This window comes from Brachycentrus maculatus, unplaced genomic scaffold (assembly GCF_059751285.1).
Source record: "Brachycentrus maculatus isolate JH-2025_06_01 unplaced genomic scaffold, ASM5975128v1 h1tg000326l, whole genome shotgun sequence".
NCBI lineage: Eukaryota > Metazoa > Arthropoda > Insecta > Trichoptera > Brachycentridae > Brachycentrus > Brachycentrus maculatus.
The window spans coordinates 2,204,478-2,223,968 of NW_028281075.1; the positions used below are offsets into that span (position 1 = coordinate 2,204,478).

At 32.2% G+C, this 19,491-nt stretch overlaps 4 protein-coding genes across 5 annotated transcripts; 3 read left to right on the forward strand and 1 right to left on the reverse strand.

Annotated features, from left to right (window-relative positions):
* The first annotated feature begins 374 nt into the window (after positions 1-374).
* CSN4 (COP9 signalosome subunit 4) lies at positions 375-2,800 on the forward strand. Its single transcript, XM_088268530.1, has 8 exons — positions 375-624; positions 709-788; positions 873-1,128; positions 1,410-1,595; positions 1,716-1,834; positions 1,921-2,075; positions 2,157-2,373; positions 2,571-2,800. Exons 1-8 carry the CDS (start codon positions 542-544, stop codon positions 2,702-2,704), a joined length of 1,230 nt encoding a protein of 409 aa, XP_088124656.1. The 5' UTR covers positions 375-541; the 3' UTR covers positions 2,705-2,800.
* A 3,256-nt stretch (positions 2,801-6,056) lies between these two features.
* Positions 6,057-11,532, forward strand: LOC148304272 (protein-lysine N-methyltransferase SMYD4-like). Of its 2 annotated transcripts, none has more exons than XM_088268524.1 (12): positions 6,057-6,511; positions 7,093-7,338; positions 7,846-8,146; positions 8,217-8,321; positions 8,780-8,859; positions 9,042-9,163; positions 9,261-9,382; positions 9,548-9,865; positions 10,096-10,261; positions 10,476-10,700; positions 11,041-11,170; positions 11,294-11,532. In XM_088268524.1, exons 2-12 carry the CDS (start codon positions 7,144-7,146, stop codon positions 11,456-11,458), a joined length of 1,929 nt encoding a protein of 642 aa, XP_088124650.1. In that variant the 5' UTR covers positions 6,057-6,511; positions 7,093-7,143; the 3' UTR covers positions 11,459-11,532. The 2 variants fall into 2 exon arrangements, with proteins under 2 accessions (XP_088124650.1, XP_088124649.1); XM_088268523.1 differs by lacking the exon at positions 6,057-6,511 and adding an exon at positions 6,888-6,956.
* A 1,426-nt stretch (positions 11,533-12,958) lies between these two features.
* galla-2 (MIP18 family protein galla-2) lies at positions 12,959-13,941 on the reverse strand. The gene has a single exon (XM_088268618.1). The coding sequence runs from the start codon at positions 13,632-13,634 to the stop codon at positions 13,167-13,169; it is 468 nt and encodes a 155-aa protein (XP_088124744.1). The 5' UTR covers positions 13,635-13,941; the 3' UTR covers positions 12,959-13,166.
* A 1,232-nt stretch (positions 13,942-15,173) lies between these two features.
* Positions 15,174-18,670, forward strand: LOC148304274 (calmodulin-like protein 4). The gene is made up of 5 exons (XM_088268663.1): positions 15,174-15,395; positions 15,524-15,554; positions 16,178-16,383; positions 16,973-17,080; positions 17,774-18,670. Exons 1-5 carry the CDS (start codon positions 15,393-15,395, stop codon positions 17,873-17,875), a joined length of 450 nt encoding a protein of 149 aa, XP_088124789.1. The 5' UTR covers positions 15,174-15,392; the 3' UTR covers positions 17,876-18,670.
* Positions 18,671-19,491: the final 821 nt, after the last annotated feature.

Below are 19,491 nucleotides of genomic sequence, written 5' to 3' on the forward strand. Positions count from 1 at the left end.
AATAAAAATGATTAGCGTTTCAACTTATCGTTTTAAATGAAGAGATCTAGGTAGCCAGTAGACAGTAAACGCGCATTTTCTGCTTGCATTTCATTGCTTCCGAATTTCAAATCCGCGTTTGGTGGATACCATAAGCCTGCTGCACGCGAGCGTTTTTCGGTCTCATTTCTTTTTATTTCGGATTCGGAATCTATTACAACAGTGAAATGCTGTTTTTTAAAAAATGAATTTTGCAAATGAAAACTTTTAATGACATGTAATAATAACTTAAGGGAGCGGAAAAACGAACGTGGCGTCCCCTAGGAATTATTACCGTGTCTATAGTTAATATTTACTATATTATCTATGATGTATGCAAATTTCTCATTATCTGTGTATTTTCTGTCACGAGTCGGGCCGTTATTGTCGGTTTTTGTAGTATTTTGTGACTGTCAGTGACTGTATGATTATTTAGTCTGTGTGGTTACCACTGTCGATAATATTGTTTATTGGCTGTAAAATATACCTTTGATCCCTTAATATTAATACTCAGCATTATAAAATGCCTATGTCCCTTGTGAATGTCCGCCAAAGTCTGAATGAGTTAGGAAATTCTTGCAGTTCTCACAAGGATCAGGCTGAGAAGTATGAAATACTTATACTTAATACGAAACGTAACTAAGAATAAAATGTGTACATGTTTATATCGCTTTATTACTAAATTTGCAGATACCGAAATATTCTTATCGATTTGTTGGAAAATCCTTACGAAGAATTAACAGAGACCCTCAAAGTATTTATAGAAGCAAGTAAGTTAGGTTGTCGATTTATTATTAATTTATTATTTAAAAGAAAAGTAATCTAATTGTTTAATTAATAATTTTATATTTTAGTTGTCAATGAAAATGTAAGCCTGGTAATATCGAGGCAGCTCCTAACAGATGTTAGCACTCACCTCACGCTCTTACCTGATGATGTATCGAAGGAAGTGTCTCACTACACATTGGATAAAGTTCAACCGAGAGTGATATCTTTTGAAGAACAGGTTGCCAGTATTCGGCAACATCTTGCTGATATTTATGAAAGAAATCAAAATTGGAAAGAAGCAGCCAATGTTCTCGTAGGAATACCACTTGAAACTGGACAGAAGTAAGTTTTTTTCATTAATTGTTTTGGCATTTTTAATTAAAGTTTTACTTTGTAAATACCACTATTTCTTTGAAACTTTCTTAGAAATAGTGGTATTTACTAAGTAAAAAATAAATTATTTATGATTGCTCAATTTTATATCCCCAGAAAGTCACTTTGTTAATTATGACATTTAAAAAAATATATATTATTTGTTTTATCTCATTAATTTTTTTTTTAACTAATGATTTTTTTCATAATTATTAAATAGATAAAAATATTTAATTTTAATTTTTTTCCAGACAATATTCTGTGGATTATAAACTAGAGACTTATTTGAAAATAGCACGACTTTATTTGGAGGATGATGATCCAGTCCAAGCAGAAGCTTTTGTTAATCGAGCCTCTCTTCTTCAGGCTGAAAGTAGCAATGAGCAGTTACAAATCTATTATAAAGTATGCTACGCACGTGTATTAGATTATAGAAGGTTTGTATGAATTTTATTCATTTTTAATCTCAAATATTGTTTTAGAAAGGCAAATAATATTGTTACAAGAATTAAGTCCATCTTCAATGTGTGGCAGTTGATCCTTAAATTATCTTTCAGAAAGTTTATTGAAGCTGCCCAAAGGTACAATGAGCTTTCATACCGTACAATAATACACGATGATGAAAGAATGACTTGTCTCCGTAATGCACTTATATGCACCGTCTTGGCATCAGCTGGTGACTATTATTATATTATTATTATTTATTTCATAGCAACTACTTTTTGCTTATTGTTGTTAATAATTATTGTTATTTATTTATAGGACAGCAAAGATCTCGAATGCTCGCTACTTTGTTCAAAGATGAAAGATGTCAACAACTACCCGCTTATTCAATCCTGGAAAAAATGTATTTAGACAGAATAATTAGAAGATCAGAACTACAGGAATTTGAGGCATTGATGCAAAATCACCAAAAAGTATATATATCAGTTCCATAACATAAATAGTAAACCTTTAAGTTTTATACATTGAATTTTTAACAGATTTATATGTTTTAGGCCAGTACTGTGGATGGATCACCAATCTTAGATCGTGCCGTATTTGAGCACAATTTGCTATCAGCGAGTAAGTTGTACAATAACATAACATTTGAGGAACTGGGTGCGTTGTTGGAAATACCCCCTACAAAGGCTGAAAGAATCGCAAGCCAAATGATTACAGAAGGAAGAATGAATGGTTACATAGACCAAATTGATTCTATTGTCCATTTTGAGAGTAAGTTTTTTGTTGTTGTTGAAGAATACATAAATAAATAAAAAACTTGATATTTCATAATTGACTTTACAAAACACCCCATACAGTAAATCGTCTACATTTGAGACTCAAATTATACAAGTTGAAAGATATATATACGAAATAGTGTATGTTAAATTATGAACAGCCGTTGAAGTTTATTTATTTGTTATTTCCAGCTCGGGAAGTGTTGCCCCAATGGGACCGGCAGATACAGAGCCTGTGTTACCAAGTGAACAGTATAATTGATAAAATTGCAGCCAAGGAACCAGAGTGGATGGCAAGTGTGATGGAAGAGCAGATGATACAATAATATGAGATTTTGTAACTTTGAACATTTGAAAAACGTTCTACTGTAACATTAATTGTAATTTTGGTTAATAAAGCATTTTTTCCATGAGTCTCATAATCGATTTACCATTAATTACATTATTTTAAAACAATCTTTAAATTAGTTTTGCTTGGGATAAGTAAATAAAAATGTATATGTGAATAAATTATGGAATAGCGTATGTGCAGTGTAGCGTATGTTTTGTCCGCCTCCGTAGTGTATGATGCAGTGTCCCATGCAATATTGTGGTGCGGATAAGGGTTTAAAGAGAAGGAGTATGTGCAGTATGTTATAGTATTTACCATCTAGCACGCTTGAAACCTAAATGATGTATGTATTGAAAAGAAGAAAAAACTCATTCCTTTCTCAACTTACTGACTGCTTTGACGTTGGCACTTATATCAACGCCAGGAGATGTAGGCATACAATTTTCATTTTTTGACCATTACACTGCAGTCGATTAGCAATAAAAATTTGAAGGTGGCTCTTATACCCAAGCCAAATTCAGGTATACTTTGCTTAGAATTTTTAGGCTGTGGACAAGAGAACCGGATGTAGTTATTTTGCATTTTATAGATATATTCTTAGAATTTCTTTTTGCACTGTGACAGCAAGTTGAATAAGTGCTTTAAAACAAATCGTAAAAACGTTAAGTATTTTAGACCTAATAATGTATGGCCTAATAAACAAGGGAAGCCCAGGATAGGTTTGATAATGGTTAATAAAAGGGTCATTTTGTGCTCCACCAACGCATTTAGTATTTATTAGACCAATCATAACTTCTCAATATTATTAATATTTAAAGCATTTACTTTGTGGTTAGTCATTTTTACTTATTTATTTTTTTTACAAAAATGTTAATAAAATTAGTATATAACCACTCACCGAGATTTTTACGTCTACCGGTTTCGAGACGTACCCGTCTCTTCGTCAGGACAATCACTAACACAGCATGCAAACAATACTACCCTTCACCACCATAGCACCATTTACACACTCAAAACTACACAAATTGTCTAACACATGCGATTTTTGGTCGACCCGAAGACCAACATGCACTATAGTTTTCAATACAGACATGCGTTACGAGCCGAGGTTAAACGTATATTAATATACGTTTAACCTCGGCTCGTAACGCATGTCTGTATTGAAAACTATAGTGCATGTTGGTCTTCGGGTCGACCAAAAATCGCATGTGTTAGACAATTTGTGTAGTTTTGAGTGTGTAAATGGTGCTATGGTGGTGAAGGGTAGTATTGTTTGCATGCTGTGTTAGTGATTGTCCTGACGAAGAGACGGGTACGTCTCGAAACCGGTAGACGTAAAAATCTCGGTGAGTGGTTATATACTAATTTTATTAACATTTTTGTAAAAAAAATAAATAAGTAATCATAACTTATTCACCAGCAAAGTGGCAAAAACCACGTAAAAATCTAAATTTCACAACTGATTTAAACTGAAGGACTTAAATTAACATATCAATCTGTTTGATTACATATGCACGTAAATGTCCATTGTATAAAAGTTGTGAACAATTATTTTTAATATAACGAAAAACAGTATTTAAAAAAAAACATTTACTGCTAGTAAAGCTAAATATTCACATCTGATATTGGTCAGAAAACTTAAATCAATCATTTGCACTGATGGCGATAGGTACTAATGGTCAAATCGATGTTTCTTGAACACCGTGGGTAGTCAGGTAAACTCTACTGCAAATCTGGCGTTGCGGGTTCGATTTCCGCTAAATGCATTATGGATTAAAAAATGTAATATTTAAAATTGGTACGAATATTTGTGATATTGTTTCATATCTATCTTCTAAAATAGAGATTAGAAGCAGCGAGTGTTTTTGCCTAGCATTCATGAATTACATGTAATTATTGTAACTTTAAACATATAGAGTAAATCCATTCACGAGTAGGGAAAGGCTATAAAACTTTAAATGTTGAAGCCTGAGTAGGGTCATGATAAGCGGTGTTGCATAAGCCGTAGCTAGATTTCAAAGTCACTTGGACGTTAGGCAATTAAAAAAAGATATTAGAAAAAAAGCATAGAGAAAGTACAAGCAATATTTAAATCCAAATTTCTACTTACTGTCATTGGAAATTATATTTTTTATAGACTTTGTTATAATGTCCGAGATTTCTAAAAAGGTACGAGTAATAATAATTTGTCTGAACCTAGGTAACTAGGATATATAAAATAATATGTCAGTTACAACCCTTTAACTGTAATCAGTCGTAAAATAATTTTAAAAATATACTCATTCTAATACAATTTTTTTCAATTAACTCGCGACTTCGAAGGAGATACGGGCTTTTGAATTAAATAATTAACCCTTTGAAAAAAATCATTATTTAATGCGCTTTATGGATTCGATTATTTAAAGCCGATCAGTCCACAAATGGCTTTGTATTATGTATTTCTAGTACTCAATATATTTAATACCAAAAACGCCAGAAAGAAATATAAACCGAAAAAAGTAACGAATACCATCGTAATCGGGTAACCTAAAAATTAACGGTTACCAATTAGTCACATCTCTACTTTGGCAAATCTAGCAATTTAGCTTTATTATTAATCAATAGGAAAATACTGAGAAAGTAAGAGCACTCCTACTTTCTATACTGAATTTAACGGCATACACGCGCGAGTCTGGATTTTCGGTTTTAACAATAATGAAAATCTAATTTTGAAATAGACTAGTCTATAGTTATGGTGTAGTATGAAAACGAATATGTATAATATCACGATCAAAGATTATATACCTATGTACATTTTTTAAAATTTGTCCGCCTCCGTGGTGTAATGGTTAGCGTGTTTGAGCTACCGTGCTGGAGGTCCCAGAGGGGGGGGGGTGAAAATAAATATTAGTGATTTTACACTATAATATTTATTAAATATTACCCTGGAACGGTCACTGAAGCGCAGGAGCGATCACCTTCCCTTCATGTATATGACGATCAAGATAACTCAATACGATACAGTACCCGTTGAAGGATACATTAGAAAAACGAGATTGGTGAATGGCAATCTAATCGAAAAACCGAATTAAGAATTACTTCTAAGAACTCGTTACTTAATTCGATTTTTGGATTCGATCACTCACGCTCACAGATTTGATCGCGAATTGTATATTTTATTCCAACTAATATATGACAAAAATATAAACATTTCGAAAGAAACAAACGAAGAAAAATCAAAGAATACTATCTAAATCGGTAAACCAAAAAAACAGCAGTTACTCTTTAGGCATTATGCGTGTTTTGAATTATTTTTGGATGTTTTCTCTTACGATGAATGCGTTACAGATTTTTTAAATACTTTTTTTAATGTTAACCTTAAAAAATCAAAGGTACCACATAGTGAAATATAATGAGTTATAATTGCGAAAATTATGTAATATTTTATTTAGATCAGTCATATTGTGATTCTCAGATTATAGTCGATTGATATAATTGTTATAGATAGTTGACTCGTAATTTTTATTTGTATGTTATAATAGGAAAACTTCAATAAATTCTATTTTGCTCCTATTTTTTTTATTTATTTAAAAATAACTACAAGATTTCAGCGTGCTCGATGCGTATTTTTAGAATCAAATTTGTGAAGTGGAGAAACGCACGCCACGGCCCGCCTCGAGTCATATTTAGAGTCACATCGTCGTACATTCTGCTTCCAGCAAATTTGTAATATTTCGATTTAATGTAAATCAGCAATGAATTACTATATCGTGTTTAAAGATAGGCCTGTTAATGAATTATTGTTGGATTATCATATGCAAATGTGAGTAAAACTGCAGGTTAAAATACTAGGATGAAACATTACGATCGGAATATAAATACCTCATCTTTATTATTTATTAAGTATATTGATACTCTTCTATTTGAAACATGAATAAATAAATGTCATTCTATTATTAGATACCTATTTATTTTATTATCTGCCTCTATAGTGTAGTAGTTATCGCGTTTGGATTAAAGTGGGCGCTGAAGGCTGAAGAGTTCGATTCCCATGGAGGCCAAATTAAATGTTTTTTTATAAAATAAAAAAAAAACACATTTATTTTGACCTCCATGGGAATCAATCCTTATAATTATATTTAAAAATATATATTAAAAAATATTTTTTTAAATATTAAAGCGTAACACTGATTAACTTGCCTTCATATAATTAACAATCAACTTACCTACCATTACATCAATTTGATGCAGTGTTGGACGCGGACGGGGTAAGGTATTTTTTAAAACGATTCAATTAAGTACCTTTATAAAATAATTCAATACATATAATAATTTCTTATTTGTATTTTATGTGAATTCTAGAACTCCATTATGTTATGTCTTGAATATTTTATTTTCTTTCAGTTATTAAAAGAAAAATTACTCAAAAAATATTTTTTATGCCTCCCTATTAAAATGGAAAAAGATAGCGATCCTAAAGCAATTTCGCTTTGTAATGTAAAAACAATTCAAGAAGACGCTCGTGGATTTTTTGGCTCTTTGGTTGAGAACATTTCAACTAATACAAGAATAAGGGAATGGGTTGGAGATATGTGGATAAAACCATTACATGGGGAAGAATTTATCCAATCATTGGTAAAACAAGAAGATGTAAGCATTGGTTAAAACATAGTACCATGTTTTTGTACTTCTCTAACTAAGTAACTAACTAACCCATACGCCGCTTCACCGCAGGGGTAGGCAGAGAGAAACGAACGCCACACCACTCTGTCTTTGCAAACATTCTTCGCTTCTTCCACTCATGCATCTCCTCATACATACCCGACAACTCCTGACCCGGCCGCTTTCAAGTGTTTGACATACTTGATTGTGCCAAATTTTCCTCAGTCTTCCTCTGCTTCTTTTTACAACTATATTCGCCAACTTGTACTTCTCAACGGAATAATAACTTCCTTGTAACAAATCATTACATAGATTACTTTATTATAGTGCCTCCTAACGATATCTACTATTTTTCTAAGTAATGTTGAAATAAGTAGGTACAAAATTTGTCTTTAAAATAAGTGGAACAAATAATTTTTGATTTTCAATAAAATTATATTTGAGATTTTTCACTGTCAATTAATTTAAAGGTAAAACAAATTTGTACATTTTCAGATATTTAAAAAAATTTTGGAGACATTTACTGTAACAGAGGTATACCGAAGAAAATGTGAAAAAACTGCAAATAAATTACTTAACGAGGGGGAAAACTTCTGGAAGGATAAACAATGGCAACAGTGTCGGGAAAAGTGCAGCCAAGCTCTGCTACGGGCTCCAGCAAATGTGAAGATGAAAACTTCCTCTTCTCAAGAAAACAATTTGTTGCAAAGAATATTACTTTTGAGAGCTCATTGCCTTTTAAGAGAAGGAAAGAAAGATTTAATGAAAATAGATCTGAATGCAGCTCTTCAACATGGTATGTGAGGCAAAAAAAAAATATATATGGGTTTCATGATTTTTTTTTCATAAAATAATAATATTTCTAGGTCCATTATCAGATTTCTTAAAACAGTATTTAGGAGAAATATTGGGGGAATTCAAGAAAATAAATATTGATGGGGAAATACAGCCAGAATACGGAATGAATGAAGGTAATTTTTTACTTTATATATTTCCAAAATATTCTCCAAAGTTATAGAAATGTTTATAAGTTTTGTAATTTTTTTAAGAGTCTTGTACATATTAGTATTGTCAAACTTAAGTACGAGTATGGGTATGCAATTTGGAGTGCCCTAATCATTGCTGCTATTCTCTTTTCTCTATTCTATTTCCTTCCCCAAATAGCACTATATTATTCACTTACTTACCCAATATCAAATACAATAAATTCCAACCCTATATTCAAGAATCTAAATCTCAGCATAAATCACCTTGCTTTCATATAGTTAATGATGAACTTTACATTGTGCCAATCTGAGTTGGTGCCCTACGCATCATCAAGTGTGAATAGTGGTCAGAAAAGTAACATTTTGTTTATAATTATGTTAAAGTTGAAAAATGCCTTACTTTTAACATAATATAGCAAAATAAAAATTCTTTACATTTGTAGATATTCCACTATCAGGGAGTGAACATGAACATATAAAAAGCGCCTCAAAACTACTAAAAATATCTGAAACGTTTGAGCAGGTTGGTGCCTCGTCTTTATGTCTGAATGTTGTATTGTACACATTGTATTGTATCAATGAAGCTAATTGGACTTGACATACCTACAATGATTTTTGTAATGGTTCTACATTTACCTCTTTCTAGTGGCATGACCGTTAATATATGTGATTGTGATACAAATATTTTTTACTAATATCATACAGGGAAGATTTATTTCAGCTAAAGAAAATATCAAAATCGGAGATTATTTGATTGTTGAAAACCCATATGCAGCGTGCCTTAAACCACAGTATTTTGGAACTAATTGCCACAATTGTTTTGAAAGGTAGAATTTTCCTTTTTTTTAAAACTATAGTATGGGTTGTAGTTAAAAACATATTATTCAAATATATTTCATAGTAATCATATTTAAAATTCTACAGCTTGGAAGCACCTATTGGATGTCCTGATTGTGCAGCTGTTGCATTTTGTGGGAAGAAATGTTATCAAGTAGCCATCACTACATACCATCAATATGAATGCAAATTTATTGACCTGTTTATAGGTATTTTTTATTGTTGATAAATATTAATCATCAAACTCATAGGCTTTTATGTTTTACTTCATTGAATACCTAATCTAACATTGCAGTCAAACAATAGTTTATAAATGATAAATCTCATAATAGATGCTTAAGTAATGAAGTTTGCATAGTAATAAATCTTTTTAGGTTCCGGGATGTCAATTCTTTGCTATGTTGCATTCAGAATGGTAACACAAATTAGTTTAAGTGAAGTGATAAAAATATACAATAAATATTTAAAGAGATGCCCTACAACAGAGGAAAACTCTAATATCCAAGACTTCAAAATGTCTCAGCACAATGCTGTATACAATTTGGTAACTCATGAGCAACGGCGTCAACCAGAAGATTATGTTAATAGAACACTTATGGCACTTTTTTTAACCAGATGTCTTCAAAAAACATCATTTTTCACTGACGTAAAAACATCTATGAATAATATGGAGGATCAATCTCACAATTCTCGTAAGTATAGAAAAATCAAATATATATATATATATATATATATATATATATATATATATATATATATATATATATATATATATATATATATATATATATATATATATATATATATTATATATATATATATATATATATATATATATATATATATATATATATATATATATGTGCCTAATATGTATGTACACATAAAGATATATTTTAAAGCTGAATTTTATATATTGCAGTCTGTCCAGAAGAAATGTCGGTTTGGTGTGTTCTACTGTTTAATTTGCAAGTTTTACAGTTTAATGCTCACCAAGTGTGTGGTTTACGCGGAGAAAAGGAGCTGGGGTGTGCACTTTATCCTACAGCGTCACTCTTCAACCACGATTGTTGTCCTTCAGTCATACGGTAATATTTTTATCAATCTCTAAAAATATCACATTAATTTGAAAATGCCTTAACAAGGCGAAACAATTGTCACAGAATTTTTGTTTTTATGTTTTAAAAATAAAATAAACATTTTAGTAGACTTAAATTAGTGTTTGATTCAAACATTAAAATTATTAATTTTTAAGCATCATCTCATTAAAAATGTACTCAATTTTTTTTTTGTTTTTTGCAGATATTTTTTAGGAAAGAAATTAATTATTAAAGCGTTACGATCTGTATCGGTAGGATATGCTGTGGGAGATAGTTATGGTCCCCAGTGGGGCCGAGCAAAGTCTGGTTATGGGACAGATAGAGAAACTAGACAAAAAGGACTACAGGCTCGTTACTGGTTCACCTGTCGGTGCCTCGCTTGCAGTCAACATTGGCCAACTCCGCCTCCACAAAACCCTAGCATCAAGTAATCTAAGACTCAATCTTTCTACTTATTTCCTAGTAAGGTTTTTATAAATTTATTACTCCCAAATTTATGAAGTCTTACTTTATTTTCAACCGTAATATTTCATTAATTTTTTATTAAAATAAAATGGTTGACATGACTTCTAATCATGAAGGTGTTATAACAAAACATTGTAAATGTTATTTCCCATTGTTATTATTTATTTTAAATATCATAATCATAGTTTTAAGTTTTAAATATTTAAATGAAATTTCTCAAAACAATGCTGGTAGACCAAAATTTAAAATCTACACAAAATTCACATAATGAACAACTCATATAAAATGTATTTCATGATCAGGTGTCCGAATAAGGATTGTGTCGGTTGTGTGGATGTTGATGGCATCTGCAATACTTGCAAAGAAGTTGCGTTAATGGATTACATTCATGAGAAACAGGATGCCTTGGGAAAATGTCTTGAAAGAATTAAGGTAAATGCAAATATCTCATATTATATAAGAACATTATATTTGAATACATTGTCCACTGTGAATGAAAAAAAAAAACTGAAATGACTTAGCTAAGACATTTATATATTTTTTACTTATTTGTAGACTGCAGTTGCAATTCAAGATAAAGAGGAGAAAGCAATCGCCTTGGAGCTCTCGTTGACTGAATATGGTGAATTGACGCATCAGCCATGTCTTCTTTCTCTTCGTGCTGAAGATGCTTTACGGTCTTGTACAGCAATAAAATTATCACAAAGTACTCATTCTTAATTATGGCAATTAAGTATTGTTTCCTGAAAAATTGGTCTGATGGCTCCATGTTAAATAAATGTGTTTCAGATTTACCTTGTGTTCCTTATTTTTTTTTAATAAAAGAGAAAAAAACATCAGGATAAATGTTTTAATCACTTGTTTTTTTTTTTCTGAAAAGAACTTTTGCTTAGAAATACATGAATAAAACTATATTATTTTTTGACATCTCAACAGATGAAGACGAATATGGAAGTCTGGGCATTTACGGGGCGTACAACCGTCATAGGCTGGTTTAAGTGATCCTTTTCAAATATATTGTTCAAATTCAAAACAAAGTGCTTGTATTTGTAATGTCGTATCGCATCGTAGTAGCTAGCGTGTTTTAGGTGTTTAAAATTTTGCCACTGTATTCCATAACGTTTAATAGTTTTAAGTGGGTTTTTTTTACTGCAAGGATATTTTTTCATGAAGCTTTAATAATGAATTGCACAAATAGAAGTTGGAGTAAGCACATGTTCTTGGACTGCCACTGTCTATTGTATTCCGTTGATTTATTTTTATTGGAATTCGACTTAATACAGATTACATCAGTACATATTACAATATATTGACAAGGTCGTTGGGACGCATTTAACACGTGTTTATGCGAAGGCACTTCTTGGAAATAACCGTATCGGGCACTAAAGTTGCATTGCTGTATTGCATTATTGATTCATTTTACTCAAATAACAGCTAAACTTTAGATTAAAAAAAAAAAAACATATTATATGTTTATAGAGAAGTGAATCAGTTATAACTGAACCTGTTTTATCTCTATAAATTATTTAATATGACATGGATGGTAGAGCAATATCCATTCTATGGATTAATTATTGAATTTATGTATTCGGAAATAAAAGTGTTGGATGACTTTGGGCGTGCGCCCACTACATGGAATTACACGGAATTTTACCGTCCGCCACGTCAGTGAGCGTTTTAAAACGATGATTGGCTTGTGCTTTTGTCCATCTTTATTTGGATCGGAGCTCTTGATCGGTGCGTGAACACGTTTACGCTTAATGTCGCAGTCGCTTTCATTTTTCAAAACTGGACTGCCGGACGGTAAAATTCCGGGTAGTGGACAAGCACCCTTTGTATGTCTATACTATCTCGAGGTTAAAACTTACTGGCAAGTTTAAAACGTACTCTGTACTGCCATACTCCATTAGAAGTTAATAGATGCATAAGCGGAACACCTAATATCATATACAAAGATTTTCAGCCTTTATTTAATCATATGACAATATATTCTACTTAACTCACCGGAGCATGCAACTGTAACTAATGGATATTTGTTAGCATCTGTAACTAATGGATATTTGTTAACCGCACATTAACAAAGTTAACCAAACCGTATCTATCAATTACAGTTAACACTTTAGTTGACAATGGTTTTTTCCTTAAGTGCAAGATTAAGTCAAAAATGTGGCAAAAGGACATAGCAAATAAACAAAGATTAAAAGAAAAATAAGAGTAGTAATAAATATATAAATCCATTTATTTAATAATAAAAAAATGCCCTTTTTACTGTGCTGATATCATATTATAACAATTTCAAAAAGATGTCATCATGGTACCAAATTAAATACTTAATCTACAGTACATCATTAAATAAGATAGCATTTGAGGCCCAATTATATTCTATTTAAATGAGAAAACAACACTAATGTTTAGAAGTGCATGTGTATTAACAAAAACTAGTACACTGATTAATAATTTCAATGAGGTTATTATTCTCTAGGGCTGCCGCTACTCGCTCTTTATCTGCAAGTTGTTTATTCACGGCTGCTTCCGATGCGTGGCTTCCCGGAGTCACTTCTACAGACACCTTGAAACGGGAAGGGAGGGCTCGGAGTAGTAGAACTCGTATGGAGAGTCCTATTAGTGTTGCCATACTGCAGTGAGGAATTGTTGGAGTAAAATTTACATGAATGTTGTTAACGGCATTATCAATGGATATATTCTTCTCTTCCACTACATGCAATTCTTCTAATGTTAGGGGGTGTTCAGGGTCATTTATATTTCGGATTAAATCAAATATTTCCCTCTTGTCGAATTCATCAACGAAATCTTCATCTTGATCTGTATTTGATAATGGTCTCTCTGTTTCTTTTTCATACACTTGAGGGTTTAAATTGTCAACAATTTTATCCATTGTAAAATTATGACCTTAATTGTACGACGATTATCTTAAGGATTGCGCGTAATGACATTAATTTTAAACGATATGATATAAATCCACTTTACACAAGAAGTACGATCGCAAAGATATTTCGTTGTGCGCAACACACGGAACTTCAAATAGTAAAAAATGCATCAGAAGCTACTCATATTAATTGTAGATTTTTGATACTACTGTTCAATTTATGTAAACATATATTATGTGATACTTTTTTTTAAACTTCTGTTGAAACTGTATACCGAATGTTATTCCGAATTTGACATGTGAAATAAATTTGACCAAAGACCATATCCTAGAAGAAAAATGACATTTGAATTCTATATAATCTATGGGTTTGGATGCAAACTCTTCGACAATCTTTTGTGGAGTGACTCACAGGTCCAATTAATGCCGATTTTGGCCATACAAATATAAATATTAAAATCGTTCTACTAGATAAGTTTTTTGAGCAAGTATGTGGCAAGCGGCTGGTTCATACACACATACGAAAACAAATGATTTGCAAAGTGTGAAAAGCGTAATATCTGCGCTGATTATAAATGTAAATATGAGATAAATGTTATTATTGGATAAAAATATATGTATATATGTCAGAAAAGGACTTTTTTTTACTGTAATGTAATATGGCACGGTATGGATCCCCCCCCCCCAATAAATAAACAGTTTCGCTTTGGAGGTAGTTACCCTACACCACCGAAGGAATATAATTTAACATTGTATGGAATACATCATGTGGAAAAGAAAAATTATACAGTTTTACGAAAGATCCTCCGAAGGCTTCGCGTAATACGTTCCGGCACGGTAGTTGTTTTACGATCACAGACTTCAAAGACTTAAAAGCCTTGCGCACATTGGATACGTTTTCGTACGAATTTGAGTCGTCCAAATATGTACATTCAATATATGTACAAAATCGTACATTCGAATTCATGTAGTACGTACCAAGCGCGTACACTATTTGTGCAGTTCCCCGGTAACGTTTTTGTGAGGTGTTAATTCATATCGTATCGAAATTAATAATCTTTAACTTTAAGAAAATTCTTAACTGACACATAGACTTCAGCTTCGTCGCCGTTATAGAACCGAGTGGGTGAATGAAATATAAAAAAGGGATGAATTTCATCATATTATGGCAGACATAAACAGTGACTCCAAGCAATTTCAAGACTATAAATGGAAAAAGAAACATTTTAATATAATCTTAATATTATATGACCTGGCCTGACCAGATTCGATAAATTTATTACTCTATTCTTGGACAACAGACACAAACGTCAACGTTCATCTGGCGCGTTTTGGTTTGCAATTCATCGCAGCGGCTAAAGGTAAACTTGCGATCAGTATATAATCTTTGCTTGCTATTTATCTAATTTTGAGCCATTTCGCCAGGTTGGCAGTAAAGTCGATCGTCGCCCCTAAATTATAGCTGAACGGGATGTACCATAGACAGTAGAGAAAAAACGTATGTTGCGCCATATGCATTCGTTTGAACCAATTAACTGTGTTTGTAACTGTGGTTCGTACATCCTTATGTGTGAGTGTGTGTAGCTTTATAAAGTTTCAATTTTGTTGTGAATTTTGATGACGTCAGTAATCTTAATCTTTTGGAATTTGTTATAAAATATATTATCTAAACTCAGATGATCGATACACATTTATATTTTTTTCAAATTCTAACAATATAAAGATTTCAGTAAGTTTAAATTAAGGCTGTAAATAGTCTTTGACAGAATGGTAAGAATTCATTTCAATAAACAATGAATAATTAGTCCCTCAGATTTATTACATTTTAAAAAGTTAATCACGTGAAAAATGAAATTTTCTTCATACACCATAAATATTTATTGCATTTTGTTTTTTAGGCACGCTATTTTAAAGAGCAAGATATAGATGGTGAGTTTATGTTATATTAATTTTTTAAACTATTTTTTTGTTTAGTTTTGTTAATTCAATTTCTATACATGTAAAAGGAAAGTACTACCAGACTACCAGACTCAAATTTTTATGACCACATTTAAATTCTGTTTTTGGGTGATATTTTAAAACTTCAACCATATGTACTTGAATTTTATTAAACAAACATCTGAAAACTGTAAAGATGAAAATTCCATTGTTTAGATTGTCTACTTAAGTACAGAAAACAAGGTAAAGTCTTAAATTATAGTGTTTGTGTGTTTAAAGTACATACTGTATAAAAATGCAGTACATTTTTTTAAATTACATTATTCTTTGACAAAAATTAATATGTAAGATGAAGAAGAATGAATATGAAACTCTGGGCATTTACAGGGCTTACGACCGTCATACCGGCTGGTTTAAGTGAGAGTGTGTCCAATAAATCCTAATTGAAGATAATCCAGATTTGTAAACAAGTATTTGGACTCACTGAAAATGTTGTAAAAATGAATTATTTATATTTAAGTTATTTGTGAAGATGCCGCCACTTGAAAAAAAATAGTACTCTCTTTCATGCACATTGTACATTTTGATCTAACGGACATTTAAATTTTTTTCAGAATTTAGGGAGTGCTTCTATTTATTTGCAAGGTCTGGTCAAATTAGGTCTCTCGATGAATTGACGGTGGTCATGAGATCTCTGGGGCTATCACCCACTATAGCTGAGCTTACTGGCTACCTTAAGGGAAAACAAGGTCGAATGACTTTTGCTGATTTCCTGGAGGTCATGCACGTTCATTCCCGTGCGGAAAATTTGCCAAAAGAGGTCAGTTTAACAACATCATGTACAGTCGGTTTTTGCGGGAGTGGGAAAAATCGTGAACAGTGAAGAGAAACTTCTTATCTCAGGGACTGTTATGCTGTTCCCCGAGAGGCCTAACAATTGTTGCTTTCTCTATTTCGTTTCCCATATAACGGTAATGTTCTTCACCCTGAGCTCTTTCACTTACCTCATCTGTATCCCTTTTAAATTTATTTCACTCCTCTCAGATCTGGGGCGCAAGATTTTTTTTTGCATCACAATTTGAACATCATTACTACATAAAAATATATTAAGTATATGTAATAACACATTCACATATACATATACATATACATTATGCATGGCATTTTGACATTGACATTAAGCCAATTATATCAAATATTGAATTTTCACATTTTACTTGTAAACACAATAACAAAAGAATCCAAATAAATAAGAATATGTATATGTGCAATAAATGTACACAAAAAGAATAGTTTTGAGTACATATAGCAATCTTCACTTTATTACATGAAATAATATTATTTTTAAGAATCATTGTATTTCTAGAAATACATTCTTTGTGGTAAGATACTATTGTCTACATCATCAGGTGGTGGATGCATTCCGAGCGGGAGACCGTTCAGGTCGTGGGACTATTCCGGCATCACAACTCCGTAACCTTCTACAAAACTGGGGAGAGGGACTTTCCTCCAGAGAGGTAATCTATACATATTTCATTTCTATGAAAGGAGTTTTGGATTTTTTACAAATATCTATGAAAATACTTCGTATCGATCCCCTTGATTTAATAAGTTGTAGGATACAATAATATTATTTTCCACTGTTTGACAAAATCGTAAAATGGAATTGAATGAATAGGAACTACTACTTACCAAAAGTTGTCATGCCAGAACCTCTGCGATTTTCTAGAACCTTATGGTGGGGACTGACCGGAGCCATTTCGTCGTAATGTAACACGTTACGATGCGAGCATTTGTATTGTCAGTACAGCGAGTCGAGTGCTCCATCCATAGTCGAAGCACTCGCCGCGATTGACGTTACCACAAAATGCTCCGGTCAGTCCCCGCCTTTAAACACGAAGTGGAAAAGGCACAGATCGAACAAGAACAAGAAGATTGAGAAAACAGATTGACTCTTATATTAAATATAATAATACACAGTTCTTCCCCTGTAAACTAAAAAAAATTGTGACAAATTTGTTTTGTTTAAATATTATGTTTTGTATAATCACGCATTTAAAATAAAATTCTGTCTGTATGTAAAATAAATAACATAATAATGTTATGAAACTGGTAGGCAGTAAATTAAGTTTATCGTGGCTAATATGTACAAAGTTTGGGATTACATGAAATTTAAAACCCATATTTACTTTTTTTTATAAAATTTACAGGTGGATAACATCTTCAGAGAAGCTAATGTTTCCAATAATGGCCAAGTACGTTATGAGGACTTTGTGAAGATCGCTTGTGCACCAGTGCCTGACTACTATTGAGTTTCAAATAATCCATCATTTACCTATTGCATCAACTCAATTTATTTCAGTTTCATGATTGAAAAAATATTTCGTCAGTGGCGGGTTTGCAGTCTTGGCCGCCCTAGGCCATGTACTAAGTATCAGCCGCCCCTTTGTGTGACTTTTTGTCTCAATTCGCCGTCCCCTAATATCTGGCCGCCCTAGGCACGAGCCTACTGGGCCTTCTTAGGGCAAATCTGCCGCTGAGTTTCATAAATAATTAACTTATATGAGTTTTGATCAAGTTTAGACACCTACCATATGTTCATATTACAAAACATTCCATAAAATTAGAATATTGAACTCTTTGGACCTGTTATTTTTCTTTAACCCTTTAAAAAGTTGACAGGGTGGTGTCAATATACCCCTGTCCACTTAAATATTACTGAACTTTTCAAATAGTCAAAACTCTTTGAAAATAACCTGACCTACCTTAGAGGCCAGATAAATATTTTCTTCTCTCTATACATTCAGTAATTCATCATATATGTTCTAGACTAGTTAAGATTATTTAGAGTTATAGTGAAACTATATTTTCAGCATATCGTTTTGCATAAACAATATTTTTTTAAATTGTCAAATTTATTGGGAGCACTTTATTTTATTTTTTAAAGATTATTGCATAATATTTAGTGTCACCGTGGTTGAATTTTAAAGTTTTACACATTGTTATATTCTTTATAATGGCATGATTACTTAAAACTGTAGGTATATATTTACTAAAGTATTATACATATTTTTATAAAAATTAATTGAATAAAATATTTGATTTTATTTAGTTTTTATTTTCAATTTTTTAGAGCTCTTACCACTTTGTGTATGTCAAATATGGAACACAATACTCATGTTGCCTAAAGATGTGACCCCTTGTAATAAAAGTTGAAACAGAGAAAAAAAAATCACAATATTTTTTTACAAATATTTTCTTCTTCTCCGTTTTATTCCTCATTGCTGAGGGTTGTGACCCTTGTGGAAGCAATGACACTTCCCCAGTTATCCCTTGACTGTGCACTTAGCGCTCTAACCACTGAGGTTCCTGCTGCTGCCTTGATTTGATCGGTCCATCGTGTGGGGATCTTCCTCTCCCTCTCTTCCCCTCCAGGCTAAAAACCATAACTAGCCATTCCAGGCTATCCTTGTTGCCACGTGCAACGCGTCCAAAGAACTGGAGAATCCGTCGGGTACAGACACAAAAATATTTTATGGGCAGTGAATGCGTAAACTCAAATATCAATAATTTCATCTACAATGGTATCTCCAGTGGTTTTTGTCCGCCACCATAGTGTAATGGTCAGCACGGTCGGCTACCGTTCTGGAGGTCCCGGGTTCGATCCCCGGGGGGGTCAAATAAATATAAGTGATTCTTTCACTGCAATATTTATTCAATATTACCCTGGACTGGTACCTGAAGCGGAGGCCTGATCACCTTTCCTTTATGTGTAAACGATCAAGATACCACTGCGATTATATGAAGCAGTGCCCTATGCACCATTGGGGTGCGGATAAGGGTTTTATTATTTTATTATTATGGTATCTACTTATGGTGATTGCGAATACGTTATGAATTTTTTGTTATTGTCAGTTGGTTCCAAAAC